At 39.9% G+C, this 18,928-nt stretch overlaps 2 protein-coding genes across 2 annotated transcripts in view; one reads left to right on the forward strand and one right to left on the reverse strand.

Annotated features, from left to right (window-relative positions):
* cacna2d3a (calcium channel, voltage-dependent, alpha 2/delta subunit 3a) overlaps positions 1-18,928 on the reverse strand; it is a gene marked incomplete at its 5' end in the record, with an annotated part of 142,230 nt that overhangs the window by 11,513 nt on the left and 111,789 nt on the right. Inside the window, 5 exons of the mRNA XM_079826478.1 lie at positions 1,533-1,603; positions 3,408-3,470; positions 3,575-3,619; positions 3,802-3,863; positions 16,934-17,011. Coding sequence (XP_079682604.1) covers positions 1,533-1,603; positions 3,408-3,470; positions 3,575-3,619; positions 3,802-3,863; positions 16,934-17,011 — 319 coding nt within the window. The remainder of the gene's footprint in view (positions 1-1,532; positions 1,604-3,407; positions 3,471-3,574; positions 3,620-3,801; positions 3,864-16,933; positions 17,012-18,928) is intronic.
* On the forward strand, positions 5,568-18,326 carry lrtm1 (leucine rich repeats and transmembrane domains 1). The gene is made up of 4 exons (XM_079826479.1): positions 5,568-5,597; positions 6,438-6,593; positions 10,874-11,467; positions 13,169-18,326. Exons 2-4 carry the CDS (start codon positions 6,587-6,589, stop codon positions 13,633-13,635), a joined length of 1,068 nt encoding a protein of 355 aa, XP_079682605.1. The 5' UTR covers positions 5,568-5,597; positions 6,438-6,586; the 3' UTR covers positions 13,636-18,326.

Here is an 18,928-nt window from a genome sequence, read left to right on the forward strand (position 1 = left end):
GTGGGGATACCTAAGAGGTATTAAAACTTGACTGTGATCTTGAGTGATCTTTTTAAAAAACAACTGGAAGCAGCAGAGGAGGTAGATGGACGAATATAGCCTTGTTTGAGAGCCTCAGCTACATACTCCTCTATGGCTTTCTGTTCTGGGATGGAGAGTGGATAAATGTTTTACTGGGCACTGGTTCACCAGGAATCAGGTCAATGGCACAATCCCATGGTTGATGAGGTGGTACCTGGGAGGCATAACAGGCAGGAATATCCACTGAGTGTTTGTTTAGAGGACTTTTGATGGAGGTGGAACATACCAGTAACACTGATGGATGTAGACGCTTTGATACAGGTAGGAACGGGAAACATGTTGCATGCAGGTGGTGCCCCACCTCAGGATGTCTCAATGATTCCATTATATGACAGGGCTATGCTGGACAAGCCGTGGAGAGGGCGAGGAAACAACACTCATCGCTGGTGGTAGTGGACGAACAACACACATGGATTTAATATGTCCCTCAGCTCCGCAACATGGGTCAGCTGGTGAAGTCTTTTGGTGGGGAAGAGGTGAAACGCGTCCACTAGCATGGGTTCTGACTCTTTTTCTGACTGGTTTTTTTTATCATCTTAGGCTACCAGAAACGTTCCTTGACGCGCGAGAGGGTACAATCAGTCCCAGGATGAACAGTGCCAACATAGGAGTGAATTAAATCAGAGACGTTGGATAAATCGCTCAAGCCATATAGTGTTGCCATAAGCAGCCGCAGAGTTGGATTGAACAGTTGACAATATGTCGTAAGCAGTGCTGGTTCGTTCCATCCACTGGCAGGAGCAAGAGCCCTGAACTAGAGGGAATAATCAAGAATAATATCCCTTGCTTGATTCATTTTAATAAATTTTTCACTCACTTTGGTATACCAGCAGGCCGTCCGAAAAGCTCACAAAAATGAGAGAGAAACAAATTCAGTGACTGTGTGATGGAGCATCCCTGGGTCCAGATGGATTCTGCTCATTATAGAGCTCTTCCTTTGAGTAACAAGAATATAATTTTTTTAAACTCTGTCTGTAGTAAAGCGCTGAGACTGCATTTCCAGAGCAAGCGAGCATTGGAGCAGGAAGCCATTGCAGTTCTCCGCTGAGCCAGAGTAGGGCGCTGGATTGATCACGGGATTGGCAGTGCACACCTGTGATTAAATTGTACCAGGAGCAGTGGCAGTGGTGCTCAGTGTCTGTGAGTGAAAAGAAGAAGGATTGGTTCCTGCCAGTGTGGTAATAGTTTGGCTTTCTGTCACGTACAGGCTTTGACAAGATAAGATAGACTGAACCGTTGGAGTACACACAGACACAAGGGGACAACGCTGAGACCAGTGATGACTGGAAGACTACTTGGTTGAAGAGATGACTGGAAGATCGAATTGAATGTTGCCCTTCTTTGATCGACTTGTTTTAACCCATCAATTGACTCAAATATTTTCTCCTCCTTGCTGTTCATACTCAAGAGAAACAATCTAATGTCTTCTGCCTCTTTCAGCATTGACATACCTTTTAAAAGAACCCATTGAAACCAGTTTGCTCATCACAGCTCCTTCTGCCTCCCCAAAGAACACACCAGTCTGAAAGAGACACTCCCAGCATAAATATCACAAGCACACTGGGCTAACAGAATGGATTGTGCATTTGAGATAAGCAATAAAAAAGTTGACAAAATTGATTCAGTGTTTTATTCATTGTCTTTTAGTTTTGCTTCTGCTTGAGTTTCTCTATCAGAATGCATGTAGAAATCATTTATAAAGTTAATCTGGAATTAAATTCATTCAAAATTCTACAAACAATTCCCCATAATGACAACGTGAAAGAAGTTTGTTTGAAATCTTTGCAAATGTATTAAACATAAAAACTGAAAATAAATCACATGTACATAAGTATTCACAGCTGTTTCCACTGATCATCCTTGAGATGTTTCTGCAACTTGATTTGAGTCCACCTGTGGTAAATTCAGTTGATTGGACCTGATTTGGAAAGGCACACACCTGTCTATATAAGGTCCCACAGTTAACAGTGCATGTCAGAGCACAAACCAAGCCATGAAGTCCAAGGAATTGTTTGTAGACCTCTGAGACAGGATTGTATTGAGGCACAGATCTTGGGAAGGGTACAGAACAATTTCTGCAGCATTGAAGGTCCCAATGAGCACAGTGGCCTCCATCATCCGTAAATGGAAGAAGTTTGGAACCACCAGGACTCTTCCTAGAGCTGGACGCCCGGCCAAACTGAGCAATTGGGGGAGAAGGGCCTTAGTCAGGGAGGTGACAGAGCTCCAGAGTTTCTCTGTAGAAAGAGGAGAACCTTCCAGAAGAACAACCATCTCTACAGCACTCCACCAATCAGGCCTGTATGGTAGAGTGGCCAGACAGAAGCCACTCCTCCAAAAGGCACATGACAGCCCGCCTGTCAAAAGTTTGCCAAAAGGCACCTGAGGGACTCTCAGATCATGAGAAATAAAATTCTCTGGTCTGATGAAATAAAGATTGAACTCTTTAGCCTGAATGGCAAGAGTCATGTCTGGAGGAAACCAGGCTCCGTTCATCACCTGACCAATACCATCCCTACAGTGAAGCATGGTGGTGGCAGCATCATGCTGTGGGGATGTTTTTCAGCGGCAGGAACTGGGAGATTAGTCAGGATCGAGGAAAAGATGAATGCAGCAATGTACAGAGACATCCTTGATGAAAACCTGCTCCAGAGCGCTCTGGCCCTCAGACTAAGGCAAAGGTTCATCTTCCAAAAGGACAACGACCCTAAGCACACAGCCAAGATAACAAAGGAGTGGCTATGGGACAACTCTGTGAATGTCCTTGAGTGGCCCAACCAGAGCCCAGACTTGAACCCGATTAAACATCTCTGGAGAGATCTGAAAATGGCTGTGCACCGACGCTCTTCACCCAAACTGATGGAGCTTGAGAGGTCCTGCAAAGAAGAATGGGAGAAACTGCACAAAAATTGGTGTGCCAAGCTTGTAGCATCATACTCATGTTGAACAAAGGTACATGTGATTTTTATTTTTATTTTTTTTATAAATTTGCAAAGATTTCAAACAAACTTCTTTCACATTGTCATTATGGGGTATTGTTTGTAGAATTTTGTGGAAAATAACGAATTTAATACATTTTGGAATAAGACTGTAACATAACAAAATGTGGAAAAAGTGAAGTACTGTGAATACTTTCTGGATGCACTGTATATAAATTCAATCATTCTTTACCACAGCCTCCAGAATTGCAGTGGGCATTATAACTGCCCTGGATTGTGAATATATAGGAATATTATATTGACTATACAATTATTATTAAAGTATTTATGAATAGTCAAGTATACAGAAGCGCAAACTGGATGATACTTGAGATAAATGTTCCTCACCAAAGACAGATCCTCAGCCACAATAATGAATCCATTGTTGTCTATGAGGTAGCAGCTAATATCCTACATAGGGTGGAGGAACAGACAAATCAAAAACATGAAAATAGAGCTATGTACTGCAAATACTGTATTGTGAAAGAGTAAAAAGAGTGAATATGGACACTCACATCATTGTCACAGCTGATGGAACACTTCCCGTCAAGTGCTGCACACTGAAGGGAACAAGATAAAAACAATATTGAGTGTGTATGTGTGAGTGTGTACATGTTTTTCTATCCCGGTGGGGACTTCACCCTGAGGCACACAGACTCATGCGGGGACTCTTGAGGAAATTGAGTCCCCATGAGGAAACAAGCTTATGAATGTGTGTATGCGTGTGTGTGTGTTTTATTACCTGTCTGCTGGCAGTCCAGAACTTCCTCTGGAAGAACTCAAGTTTCATCTGAATACCCACAGCTGATGAAACATTAAAACAAACCATAGCGAGTTGTCAGTGAACTTTCGTGATTCTAATGTATTCAAAGCAAAATTCAAATTATAAAACAAATAGTTCCGTTCCTTGATTATGATAGGCTGAAACACATTCAAAGTTGTTGTAAAATTCTCTATAAACACACACCTGTGACCTCATTATTGTGTTTGTGTTGCTTGGAAATCATTCTGCTAAACATTGCTGACAAACTACGTTGCTTGGCAGAAGGATTATTACCTCTTATAAATAAAATATTAAATGTTTGCTGCTCTGTGTTTATTTTATGAAACCTTGCCAGCTATATGCAGTAACCGCTTTATAGAACCAATAAGCCGTTTGTGTTTACAGCTCCGAGTCATGCCTAACAACGGTGCTTAGCTGTTCTAAAATCACTGTAAACCACGACTTCTGATGCCACATTGCCTTATTTTACTTAACAAAAAATTACAAAAAGGCAAAATAAATAAATAGATAGTTATATCTTCTCACGCACGCACCCTTTCACAGTAAAAACTAAAAGCGTCACGTTGGAATTCACAGTCGTCTTCACGGAACATTAAGCCCCGCCTTCTTTGATCTGATTGGCCATCATTTTGACCGCTCAGGCAGACCAGCCTAAAAATGTAACTTTTTTAACTGTCTGCCATCCTAACAATAAACAGAGCGAAACGTAATGGAAAATATATATTGGGTGGGACAATTTGGCCATTTCCAATTAAACATTCATCTTTCTTTGCTGAAGCCATTCTTTTGTTGAGTGTGTTTTGGATCATTGTCCTGCTGATAGGTGAAAGTTCTCTTCATTTTCAGCTTTCTAGCAGATGCCAGAAGGTTCTGTGCCAAAACCGACTGGTATTGGAGCTGTATAGATTCCTCCTTCACTAAAGCCCCAGTTCCAGCTGAAGAAAAGCAGCCCCAAAACGCTGCCAATGATGTATGGTGTTTTTTTGTAACTTAAGTAACCATGTTAAGCACCATCAGCACTTTGGTTCAACGCTTGTTGTTTTTAAATGTGCTTTATAAATAACCTGGAACTTGAACTTCATTCTAAAGCCTGATCTGTCATAAATGATATGTTTTGATATGTAAGGACTCGTGAAGGCAGTCGTTCTGTTGCAAAATTGTTTACTTCTGTTTACTACAAAATCAAGCCATCGACTGAACAGCATTAAAAGTAAACGCCAGGAAACATTTAAAAAAAAATTAATTTCAATTCATGACTCCTTCAGAATGGCCCATGTCTTTTAGTCATCATCATGTTCAAAACATGAGTACAAGACAGATTCACCACAAGGTCAGGACAGTCACACACACACACACACACACACACACACACACACACACACACACACACACACACACACACACACACACACACACACACACACACACACACACACACACACACACACACACACACACACACACACACACACACACACACACACACACACACACACACACACACACACACACACACACACACACACACACACACACACACACACACACACACACACACACACACACAATTTCCACTTGCAAACTAATGCAAATGTCAATGTAACTCTAATAGCACAAATGATCTCAGATCTGCCTACACAGTAATATCTAAAAATACATTAGCGCTCATATCAGACATATCAAGTGTAGTTTACTCAATGCTGCCAGAAACGTCTGTTGATATTCCAAAGATGGAACAGGAAAGCAATGGAAAGGTCAGTTTGGGAAGGAATGAGAGAGACGGAAACTAGAATAAAAATCAATAACAATCTGTAAATTACAGCAAGTTATTATTTATGAAATTTACAAGCAATTTCTGAGTGAAATAAATTTTGGTGTAAAGAATTTTTCAGTGTAGTTCACCCGGCTGTCATGATGTTCAATGCCGCCAGTGATGGTTTGGTGTTAGTTCAGCCTGTTCTTTTTGTGATGTTGAGTTTTCTGGTTAACTTGAATGTTTGGGACACATGGTGGATGGGCATACGAACACAAGCGTGATGATTCTCTTTAGACCCAGAGCGCACAGATTTTTTGCTGTTTTTCAGTTTAAACAGTGAGTGAAAAGGAAACTGAAGGTTGTTACAGCTTCATAAGGATAATGCACATAGCATAGCATTTATAAATGCAAAGGAGGTCAGTGCTTTCTGAAGGCAGTGTGCATGTGAGCAACACCGCGTGAGCTGGTGAAGGAGCTTCAGGCATGTGCGTGTGTATGTGTGTGTGAGGAAACGAGAGAAATGCTAGGGCACGCTCTGCCAGTTCTCTGCCTGCGGACACTCAGTGATGTCAGAGCAGTTCAACAGAACACTGTGTGTGTGTGTGTGTGTGTGTGTGTGTGTGTGTGTGAGTGAGTGAGAGAGAGAGAGAGAGAGAGAGAGAGAGAGAGAGAGAGAGAGAGAGAGAGAGAGAGAGAGAGAGAGAGAGAGAGAGAGGGGGAGAGTGGCCTTTGACAATGAGAGTGTGTTTATATTTGAGTGGGCTTATGTATGAGGCAATAGATGTGAAGATGATACCAAGCAAAACATGACGGTTTTGGCATACATGCACATATACAGAGAACGAAAGAGAGATAGAAAGAGGCACAGAAGAAGAAAATGACTGTCGTCCAGTAACACAAGTTCTTCTTTCTGGGATTCTGAGCTTTTATCTGATCAGCTGCTGGACTAACCCTGGACACGCTGACCGGAGGAACGCTCTAGAAACCATGACAGGTGAGTTCACGCAACAGCCATAAACTTAAAGATTAAACCAACGGTAATCTGTGTTACTGCTCTAATTAGCAATTATTCAGCCGTTATTCAGTGTCATTATTCAGCTCATTTCAGTTCAATAATGATGATGTAAAATTCCTAATTATGAAGCAAAGTCGATTCAGTTATAAAGTCAGTGTAGTCAAATCGATAATGCAGTATTACTGAATATTAAATTCCTTTACTTTTTTCATTTGAGCCCATCAATTTTGGTAAACATTTTCATGTGCTTTAAGAGGCTTCTAATCTGCTTTCAAATGGGAAATATCTATACAAAAATAAACATTCAACACGGTTGTAAATATGGAGGGAGGACATCCCTGTTCTCATTAGTCTGACGTTTGTGTCTTTAATTTAGCAACCCTTCAGGTCAGAGAACAAATCCAGTCCAAACGCTGCTTCTATCTGTGTAAGAAGGGCAGCAACATACAACATTTGCAAACAAGTGCACATACAAAGCAAACTGTCAGCTGTTATCTTGTTATGGTGCTAGCAAAATATGAAATGTCTTGCATACATCCTAGTAATTTTCTTCTGTAAATTATGCACAATATATAAAATCACCACTGCTGCCAAAGTTTGGTCGGCAACAAAATCATTACATAAATATTTCACTGTATAAATAGTATTTTCCCATGAAGGACATGCATGTTGCTTCTGGTCAGATTTTATGACTAGAGTTGGGGATTGACAAATATCTATTTAGCAAACTCCACAATTATGAATGTGACCATTAAATAAAGTTCTTATCTTGGCATGGTTGGCATTGAAGTAACTATCCAGCAAATTCCTTTATAAATACATCAGCTAAAATCCATATATTTATTCAATAACCAAATATAATACTCACTGTCCTACACTGGAACAACACTGAATTCACTCCAGACAGTACGTGCTTACACATACCAATTAAGTGTGGCTTTAGGGGAAATTTCAAAGAAATATTCCCTAGAAACTTAAAACATTCTGAAGATTTTAATTTGTAACATTCTTGTTCTATACGTATCTATAGCATTAAATATGAGTTTAGTGCCTTTACAGAGACTGCAGTGACCTGTAGCTGTCAAACTTGTTGACACTGTATTTTGAAATCTCTGTAATTGATGTCTTTGAGGTGTTTTATATGGTTAAAAAAGAGCAGATACAGATATTGTTCATGTCTCACATGGCATCAATTCTCCATTAAGCATGTGCCTGAGATATTTAAGGCAAGGCAATAAGATATGAATTATTGTTTTTAAATGTAAAACAAGAATGCAGTTTTCACAATTATTAGCATGACTGCAAATGTGATATTAACTTTATAAAACAGTTCAATAAACAATAAGTTATTCAAGATACAACATTGTACATTTTTGGCTGTTCCCTTTCGAGGAACGACTCGTTCTTACGACGCAGTGTCTCGTTCCCTTCTCAGGGAACATGGGTTATAGTCAATACCTGAGACGTTTTTTCAGTATTTCCCCAACAAAAATAGTACCAAACAAAGCAGAGTAGTGTTTTGTTCTTGAGTGATTCAGCATTTTTGAATGAATCGGGTGAATGATTCAATGACGCATGCATTCTCTCTACACTGAGGAACACACCGATCTCATAACATTGTTTATGCAATTGTAATTGTAGTGTAAATGCACCCATTCCACCTCTGAGCTGCAATAAAAAGACATCTAAGGGCGTGTTCACACTTAACGTCTTTTTTTTTTTAAGCTGCTAGCGTTTGTTTTACATTATAATCCTATGGAGTAAACCGTGTTTTCAAAAAAGTTGTGAGTGCTTTTTTAAACGCCAAACCCGACGTCTTTTTCTGCAGCTCAGACGTCTGCTCAAGTTGAAAAAAAGTTCAACTTTTCTGATATAAACGGCCCTACATCAAACACCTTTTTTGACAGCTGACCAATGACAAGCGAGTAGCAAGACCTGACTCATTTCCATAACAACAAGAAAAATGGAGAAGGTGCCGGTAGATCGACTAATGGATGTTATGGTACAGTTTTGTGTTCATATCATATATCTCTTTGTACTCCGACATTAGCCGACACTCATCCAACCAGAGATTGGGACTAAATTATTGTAATCACCATACTGTTTTCTTCCCCGTATAAATGTCGTGCACACACAAATGTCGTTGTGAACCGATATTCGCCTCCCCGTTAACTTCAAAAGCCAACGCAAAAGCCAACTTTCTCTTTCTCGACATTTTGTATCTCTGCACCCCACAGCACTCTTGTTGCAGCTGTTGTGTTTAGCAACAAAAGACGCCCTTGGCTGCTATTTGGAACCAAAAGCTGCCAGCCTTTTCTTTTTTTTTAATAAAAGAGCGCTCATGTCAACTTTTTCTTGTCAAAAAAGACGTCAAGTGTGAACACAGCCTAAATGCTACTTCATATGCACCTCTGCAGTGTAAAGATGGATTTTGTGGTTACTCATTTGATTGGTAACATCCCTACAGCGTTAATTTGCTTTAGTAATAAAAAGATCTTCTACAGAATGTAACTTATATATGTAGTGCAATATACATAGTGAAACCTCAGATGAACTTGAGAAGTTAGGGGGAAACATCCAGAGGGTAAACAAGTTCCCAAGGGATACACCTTTAGACCATGCCAAAGCGCTCAATACTCCTTGTGCAGTTTGCCTTGAGGCCCTAGAAATCAAAGGCCTCCACAACCCAACAAGACTTTGTTTGAAAACATCCAATCACTTTGAGCAGTCTCCATAACAAACACATAGCTGGTTGGACCATTGACATTTGGGTGTGGGATCTGGCCAAAGGAGAGTCCAACCGGGAAGTGTGCTGGTCGAAATGGAACTAGCCTTATGACCAGCTGTTACTGCCCCAACATAGACCTTGAGCCTGGATATAGATAGATCTGTTTCTGAACACATTAGGCCTGTGCATGCACCACTGTTGTGATTACAGAGGGACTCTCAATTGTGAGCCATCAGGAGCCACACACTGGGCTTCCACTTCTCCACCTATGGGTGCCAAATCATCCCACAAACCTGCAAGACCAGGTCCCACCTGCCAAGAGGTGCGTTCAGTAGAGTTACCAAGTTGGGAAACCACAGCAGTTTGGGCCACATCTGCGCAATCAACAATATTGATTTTTTTATTGCCCTCTGTCCTTTGGGAATAGCAATATGGCCACCCGAACACTTCCGGTGGCTTTGAATTCTATGAACAATACTGTCATATATAAATATATAGATCATTGGAAGAAACACCATAAGAAAAGTTATAAATTCCAAGAACACAGCCAAAAGTTCCACCCAATTTATGTGCCATGAGCCTTATGCCCTACTCCAGGTGCCCCACTGACAATCGCAGAGGAACCAAAGCCTGTCAAAGATGCATCTGTCATGGCAACTTTGCACAGGAACACTTGAAGCAATGTCTCCTCTTGGTAAAAAACAGTTCCTGACCTCTAACTCCAACCACAGTTACAGAGTGCCACATAAAACAAGGGATCCTTGAATTCATGTGGGTCTCATGTGCAACAAGTAAAGGGGAGTAGTCATAGTCATCAACTCCTAGAGGCACTGAAAAAGACAACGAGCCAACCTGAGGTTTGATTGAAACAGCGGCAAAAGTGCCCAGACTATGCTCGCCTAAGAAGCGACGCTGTCATTGTGACCAAACTAAGCTCTATCCCAAAAGAGGACTACCTGACTGGCAGCATCGTGGTTTTTGACCTGTGAGTTTTTGACTAAAGAGCTAAGGACAGATGAATGTGATGAGAAGATGTGATGAGAAGCAATCTAAACATTGCATGCATCATTCACGTCTACAGACACAAACCAATCTCTCAATGTGTAACACGATCTTGAATGGAAACTTGAATGGAAAAAGGAGTTATGTTATTATTTGGTTATATTGTGCATTATGTAAATGTGCTTTATAAATAAACCTTAATCTTAACCTTGACCTTTTATGACTGGCAATCACATATTATCCATGTCTATAATATAGTTACATTTTGTAATGAAATGAACAATCAAGACGAGGAGATTTGCTATTATATATCACTTTTCATGAGTATACTGTATGTATTCGGTTAAGCTGTGTATACTTTTATTTGAAGCTTTATATATAGAGCTGTACAATAATATAGTTGACATTTTGTAATTATATAAACAATCACATAGCCGCAATACTGTTTGTGTTAGATCGACTAAAGTCTGAGAATCAAGGCCCAATGAATGAAACGGTGACTTAGTCCATTTCTCTATCTCTTCAACAGGTGTGGTCCTTGCATTATCCAGCCTGTTATTACTCCAGACTGTCTCCTCTTGCCCCAAGGAGTGCTTGTGTGACACGCACACCAAAGTGGTGGACTGCCGGGGACGAGGACTGTATGATGTTCCACGTCAACTCCAACAAGACACCCTGGAGCTGTATCTCCAAAACAACCGTCTCCGAGGCCTGGGCTCCATGTCCTTTCGAGAGACACCACAACTTCAAATTCTGGACCTCGCAAACAATTCAATCACAATGCTTTCCTCCAGTGCCCTTCTGGGACTCAGAAGCTTGAAGGTCCTCAGCCTGGCCAATAACTCTATCCGGGAAGTGGACCGGCGCCTTCTGGTTTCAATAAGAAATCTAACCGTATTGGACCTGTCCTTTAACACCATAGGTGGTCTACCTGGAGCTCTTGCTGATAGTTTCCATTATCTTACCCATCTGTCTCTCCATTACAATCAGATAACTAAGCTGGAACGTATACATCTGGAGGCTCTCGGAAATCTGAAAGTTCTGCAACTGAAGGGCAATCCTTGGAGATGTGACTGTCAGCTGATAGGACTCAAACTATGGTTGGAGACGTTTGTCTTCAAAGGTAACAATAGAGTTTTCATTTAAAAAAAATCTTTCTAGATAATGACACGTTGTGCTACATGTTCCACCCTAAATGATTCTACCCTAAATTTCCCACCCATTATTGCCAAAAGCACTAAGTCCGAATAATTTCCCATTTCCTATCAGAAAACAGAGCCAATGTTATGCTCTTTGTGAAGTTTAGGTTGAGTGCCCTGTCTTGCTCTCAGCAAGTGCAATTCTTTTCTCGGTAGGTGTGGATGAGTTAATCGCTTTGCTTTCCTCACAATTGGATTGGCAGATCATCTTACATACAGCTTTAATGCAGCTGGCTCCGGATTTGGGATGCACCTGTTAGAGCTCCATGGATTTTCCCTCTAGTTGGCAGACCATGGAACAAGTCAATCTTTTGAACTGCTATTGCTAGTTACTTTGAGAAGTCGGAGAATGGTGTGACCTGCAGTTTAACTTTTTTTTGTTTGTTGCTAAACTTGGTTTGTGTTCATTTACCTTAGGCAGTAAGAAAAGGCATATGTGTTTTTATTTGCATTAGGTGAGTTATGAGTTTTGTACTTTTGGCCTTTGGACACCCTGAAGCCACTTCACATCAGAGTCCTGATCACCCTGTCAAGACTGTGCCCTTATTTATTGCGTACATATCAAGGTCAGATTGTAACTTAAGGGTCAATATTTTGGCCCTGGATTTCCAGAGCCTTTTTTTAAGTTTTGAAAGGGTAGTTTTTATAATTACTTTATTAAGAGTATCTTGTCTATTATGTCATATACTTAAAGGGGGAGTCTAATGCTATTTCATGCATTCTGACTTATTTACACTGTTAAAGAGTTGATTCTCATGCTAAACATGTCCAAAATTAAAAAAAAAATAGTTTGACGTATGATGGAGTATTTTTGTGTCAAACAAGTTTCAGAACGTTTTTTTTGAGTATGTCCCTGTATGACGTCATAAAGGGTGGAATTCCTTGTATGGGCACTTCTCTCGGATGAACAAACATCAACGAGCTTTGTTCAGGTTATGGGAGATGTCGGTGGCACTGGCATTGTGTTTTTAGACCACAAAATCAACAATGTCACTAAAGAAGTGTGTTTCTGGTTGTGAGGGAAAGATAACCCAAATAACCTTTTTTAGCTTCCCAAATAACCCAGCGTTAAGGGAACAGTGGATGCAGTTTGTGTTTCCGGAGTTCTGCAAGTGTGTGTATTTTTGTTCCCGATCAAGAGTGGAAACCGCAGGTGGTGAGTGAAACTGCATCAAGTGTGTGTGTTTTGTTGGCAATCGCTGCGCGCAATTGCATTTAATGTAACAACATGACCGTATAGAGGATCGAGAGTTATCCAGGGATAATGCCATGATGTGTGTGTGTGTCTGTCTGTGTGTGTATGTTATGTACCCTTTAACCAATTCACCAATTTAATTAACCAGATATTATTATTGATAGATATTTTCCTTTTAGTTCAAACAATAAGTAGGGGTTGCAAGGACTCTGCAAAGGTCACTGATCATGGCCTATAGAGGGCGCAACAGGATGAGACATTTTTGAAGTCCACTTTTATGCTCCGTTTCCAACATTTAAAATAACAAATGAATGCATACTTTGAGAGCACTCCACGAGATATGTTTGACTATATCATCAGGATGCTCAAAATTGACGAGTATTTACATAGTAAAGATGCCCTCCATCTTCATTTACTCTTTCTTTCTTAGGTGGCGTGGTCGACAGCATCACGTGCGTCCAGCCTCATCTCATGCTGGAGCGAGACCTCCGGCACATTCCCTACGAGCTGTTCCACTCCTGCATGATCACCAGCTACAGCTACCTGTTCGCCAACATCCACTACCTGGACGGCAAGCACCGCATGCTCAGCGGACAGCTCCATCCGAGCCCCGGGAGTGACTTTAGCCCGCCAGGAGAGGCGATACTCCCCGAGTGTGAGGCCAAGCAGAGACCCCGGCCTGCCAACTACAGACACGCCATAGCCACAGTGGTAATCACGGGAGTGATTTGTGGAATCGTGTGTTTGATGATGTTGGCAGCAGCTGTTTACGGATGTGCGTATGCAGCAATTAACGCCAAGTATCAAAGAGAGCTGAAGCAGAAAGCAAAAGAGGCGGGTGTAGGAGAAGAGCGGAAAAACAATGAAAGAGAGGAGAAGAAGGAGCCGCTGGAGTGATGCGAAGATCATGCACAAATACACATCAAGGATACACTCCACAGTATCCACATACGGTTGTGTATCTAAATTCCTTTCAAGGCAAGTCAATGCACTTGCCAGCCATATTGACAAGGTCCCCGGGCAGCTATTTTATAGACATGCAAATACAGTTCCTACCTAAAGGGGAAAGGCGGTTTATCAAGATAGCATATGCTTCTTCTGTAGCTTCAATCAGGCCAGAAGAACTTTATTTTCAGGCTGCTTAAGCAAATGCACTCACACGTTTCTAGAGTAAAAACAATAGGCGATACTTCTGGCAAAAAGACAGTTGGCTCTTTGTCAATCCAAGCGAACATTACAAGACTTCAAGTCATGCTGTTTTAAAGGACAAGCTTGCAGATTTTCAACTATTGTTAGAGTGTCGTAGTGTACTCTTTCTCCATGTTATCTGCATTCAGATATGCCTGTTTACTCGCATTTTGACAGTTTCCCCCAGTGCATTATGGGTTCTGAAGTTTCCATTAAGTTTTTGGTGAAAAGTTGAACGCCACAGCCATTTTTCTCAGCTTAGTCATGTAGACCCAGTTTAAAAAGCTCCTTTCACCCACGTTTTATTAAAAGCCCATCTTGCCAGCAGTGAATATCCCTTTTAACTGTGCAACAAAATGCTACAATATTGTAGCAACTTCACAGTTTCCACAACAGATTTGAAACTGGTTTGAAGGTCTCATTCATATTTTTTGGATCTTTTTAGTTTATTTATCCAGACAGTGCAAATATTTGTAAAATCAACCACAAACAGGAAAGGAGAGCGATTGGGGTCGGCAACATTTTTGTCATGAAGTGTCATTTTTTAGTTTCCTAGTTAATCACAGATTAAACCAGCCCCACAAATATTTTGTTGTATGAATTTGAATTTGCAATATATCAACAGAAAGAACAGAGCCTCTGCTTTTAGACAACGCTTTATTCTAGCTTCATGCATTCTTTTTTTTAATCAACACTAGAATATGGGTAAGCAACATTTTAAGCAAAAAGATGAGAAAATCACGTTTTCGTCAAAGACTTCTCGGATGGGATTCAGAGCCATGATCAAACACAGATGTAGTAGATCGAGTCCATCAACACCACAAAGCTTCACAGTCCTAGAGCTAGTCCTGGGTCAACATTTCATTCAATAACATAGCCATTTAATTGATATGCTCTTTAATGTTGATGATCGCATTATTTTATATATGCATGTGATTACATATGATATTGCTTGTTTCTGCATCTTCTTCACATGTTTTGATCAGGAGATTCTGTACTCTTTCAGAAGATGTATAATAGCGCCCCCTAACAATGAAAACTCAGAAAATTCCTTCAGTGGCGGGGAAAGAGTTAATAGGACTCTATGTTACTTTGTTGAATATCTAAGTTTATAGCATACATTTTCTTTCCTCAAAGCTAAGTGCAACAAATACAGATGAGCAAACTGTAAGCTGCTGTCTTGATCTGCTTTGTGCTTTCAGCGGCTCGAGGTCAAGCTAACGGTTTATCAGATCTGTGTGCTTTCATTGTCTTGCACAGTTTAATTCTCATACTTTAACAGTATTTGTAAGTCTCCATCAAAATGGAGAGGTATCTAAAATGAAATACATACACCTTTTTCACACTTTTGCTGATGTGCAAGTGATTAAATAGGTTGCCGACCCGCGGTGTAGTTGAAACACCTAGTTTGTGAGCTGTCCACTAACACACTGGAAGAAAGAAACTTTAGCCTTTGATTGCGTGCAGGGTGACGAGCTTCCATGTTTCAGGTGTACACTTTATATGTGGTCTGTGTCCGTCCCTTTGTACGGTCTCTGGTATCTATTGTAACTTTTAAAATTAAGAGATGTTCTGTCAGTATCAGTACTGCCGATTATACTGTAATACATATTGTCAATTCCTACAGAGCTTTAGCTAGGCCAAAGATTTATGTGAACATATCAGTACAGATATCATCTGTACATAGGAAGTGTTTAGATTTTTGTTTTATGTTGAATAGACAGACAGAATTGCAGTTCTGCTTGTGACGGCACAGCAATTACTTAGAAATATTTGCATACCAGTTTGAAGTGTTTCATTTACAGTCTTTTGCATAATTTATGAACTGTATTGCCTTATCAGTTAATAATTCGGTCATGTAGGCAGATCCTAATATCAGTGTCTTAATGTGTTATATGAATATTGTATAAGCCTCACTGTAAATATTCAGGTACAAACCTAAAGAGATTCTGAGCTCTTGTGAAATGCTGGAATATACACGATTATATAAACTTGCATATGAAGGGTTGATCTATGTTACATAACATCAGAGCACACAGCCAAGCAATAAGTGGGGAAAGCTGACATGTCCTGCAGTGTGTGATATACATACTAATAATCTCAAAACATTTTAAACTGCATTGTATTAATTCTTTGATGTTATCATAAAACAGTTTTTATGATAATACATGCGTTTCAACTAGAGAGTGCATTGAATATTCATACTTCACTATAGGGCCATTTGAAATGAACTAGTGAATGGAAATTGTGAATACATATTATTTTAATACTAAGCAATTAAAATCACGTTGAAGCTCTGATTATAGGTAGAAATCCTGTAATGTGGCCTTTAAACACATCAAGGACACACGCGCATACAAATGCCCCAGTTACACAAGAGCGTCCTGTCATCAGCATGTCAGGCTGCATTAGTGTGTGCTGCGATGTGCACGTGAAACTGAGCGCTGTTTGCTTTTAATTATTACTCTCTTCAAATCAAATCAACCAATACTCGTTGAGCCAGAAAGTTCATTTTGTCAAGTGTCTGTGGTAAATGTGCATGTTTGTGCTTGTATGGAAAAATGTTGTAATATTTCTATGTTAAATTTATATTTTTAGAGCTTAAAATAAAGTATAAGATACATAGAATTTAAGATACATAAAATAAACAGCATGAAATACTATATAGAACTTGATTTTAGTCACGTGTGTGTGTCTGCTCCAGCAAAACACTGAATCATGAGCAGTAGAGGGTGAAAATCCGTCTGTTCTACTTCATTTCTCTGTCAGTTGAAACATGAATCACTTGTGCATGAGTGTGTGTGTGTGTGTGTGTGTGTGTGTGTGGAATGTTCCTCCAGGCTTATGTTCAAACAGACATCTTTCTCTCTGCGTTATTCTATTTCCCTTCATTTGTCTACTGTCTCTCTTTCTGCTCGCATGTCTTTAACCCTCCATCTCACAATCTCTCTAATACGTAAACCCTTCCAGTGCACAGAAACACTAACAACAGACAGATGAGTGTTACCTGCAGCGATGGGTGACTCTCTCTCATCCAACAAATGAATGGTGCTGCTGGCCAAAACCACACTCTTATTCTCAGAGGCTGAAACACACAGAGATGCAGATAAAACAAACAATGCAGAAGAGACCGGGGATAGCTGTGACCCTCTTTTTGCTTTAATGTGCCACTGTGTGCGTTTCTTGTGTGCTATTAATCTTAAGCTTTGATATCATTTTCTCACATTAATCTGCTACAAATTAAAAGAGTTTTTAAATGTACGTATCATTAAACTGTTCATTAATTTCAAGTGCCGGGGTAAGTATTTACACTTTCAAAAAAGTGTGGAGAATCCATCTATCCTTGTATTGTACTGTAATCACATCTCATGATCAGTGTCAAATCATTTTAGTGTGGAATTTTTATCAGGTTTTCTAATCATCCCCCATTATAAGCAAATATTTAAAAAATGCAAGCAAAACTCATGCCACTCATGCATTCTGGGAACCTAAGCAGCAATATAGTACTATGGAATCACGCTATTACAGTCAATGATTATAATATAAGCGACTATTGTAATACAGGGTTGAAAATGAATGGGCTTTGTGCAAAAATACTACCAAAATGGACAAAAATGCCCCTCAAAATCAAGTTAAGGCCCCTTCACAATTAAAACAAATCTATTACAGCTGCTGTGGTCTGTGAAGTGTCTATTGCTCACATTGCTCATCATCAGATTTCACATTTTTGCAGCATTGTGCATTATAACCAATCACATACATTTCTGTTGAGCTCATGAATGCACTGGCCAATCAGAGGTGTTTAGTCATAAGTGAAATAGAAATCCACAAAAAATGCCGGAGTTTTGTTCAGTGCACGTGCTCACTGACTGAATTCTGAAACTGCACTCTTGTGAATTCAGCACAGATACAATGTAGTGTAGACAACTTCAGTGAATACAAGTTTTTGCAAGAGAGCAGAATTCAGTGACCGCACGCTAGACTCGAGTCATGACGCTTCAGTGATGATGGGGAACATTCTTTACTCACTTTCTGTATATAATTTATTCTGAGTCTTATTAGCCATTTTGGTTTTCATGCTACTAAAATAACCATAGTGCAGTCTTGATTTTCGAATGCGTAAAAAGCAATAAACTAATCCAATAATGGTTCTTAGCTTGTTTTGTCTGTGCAGAATGTGTTGTGACGTTTCCCCAAACACAATTTATGTATTCAATTAATCGACTTAATAATCATTATTTTATGATTTTGTCATAATATTGCAGCCCTACCCTGTAATGAGTGCCTGTATTTTTTTATTTATAGTTACATTATGCAATTGTTGTGTAAATAAATGTATGGTACGTTTGAGCAGCATTAATCAGTCTGTGTAATTAAACATGCAGATTCTGTTTAACCTTTGCAGTGTAAAGATGGCTTTTGTTGATGTTGATAACATTTTATAGGTAATTGTCTATAGTATTCAACTGATTGAAGGACTTGGTTAAATGTAAGTATTTGACATGAAATCAATTCCAAGGGGCAGATATTAACTTCTGCCCTGGATGCAGACACAGATAATTATTGAGATTTTACTATACAATGCTGCCAGATCACAGTCATTTCCTGCTCCTGTTCACTGTAAAGAACTAGTATCAAATTTTTTCTGTGAATTATGGTAATATCCATTAAACTGTAAAGGTTTGATCTATATAATAAATATCTGGGGGGAAAACGAGGTGACAATTCACCCCTCAACCATCGAACATCGAAAGGAAACATCTAGGTTATGTATGCAACCCAGTTCCCTAAGAAGAAGAACAAGATGCTAAGGGGAATGGCCTCAACATGACCGGTGTCTGAAGCACGTGTTACAAACATGCCAATTCATTGGCTGATAACAGTCCATGATGTCACAAGCGAAGCACCCGTGAGTATAAAAGGGCACCTGTTATACATGTCATCAACTCTTTTGTCTAAAGGAGACGTGGCAATTCTCAGGGAACCGGGTTACATACGTAAC

Source organism: Gobio gobio (genome assembly GCF_949357685.1).
Source record: "Gobio gobio genome assembly, chromosome: 10".
In the NCBI taxonomy this organism is placed as follows: domain Eukaryota; kingdom Metazoa; phylum Chordata; class Actinopteri; order Cypriniformes; family Gobionidae; genus Gobio; species Gobio gobio.

What these genes read in the sequence shown, in the direction of transcription:
- lrtm1 (XM_079826479.1), top strand. An exon ending in GGAGACGTTTGTCTTCAAAG is followed by an intron (nt 11,468 to 13,168) that starts GTAACAATAGAG and finishes TTTCTTTCTTAG; the next exon opens with GTGGCGTGGTCGACAGCATC.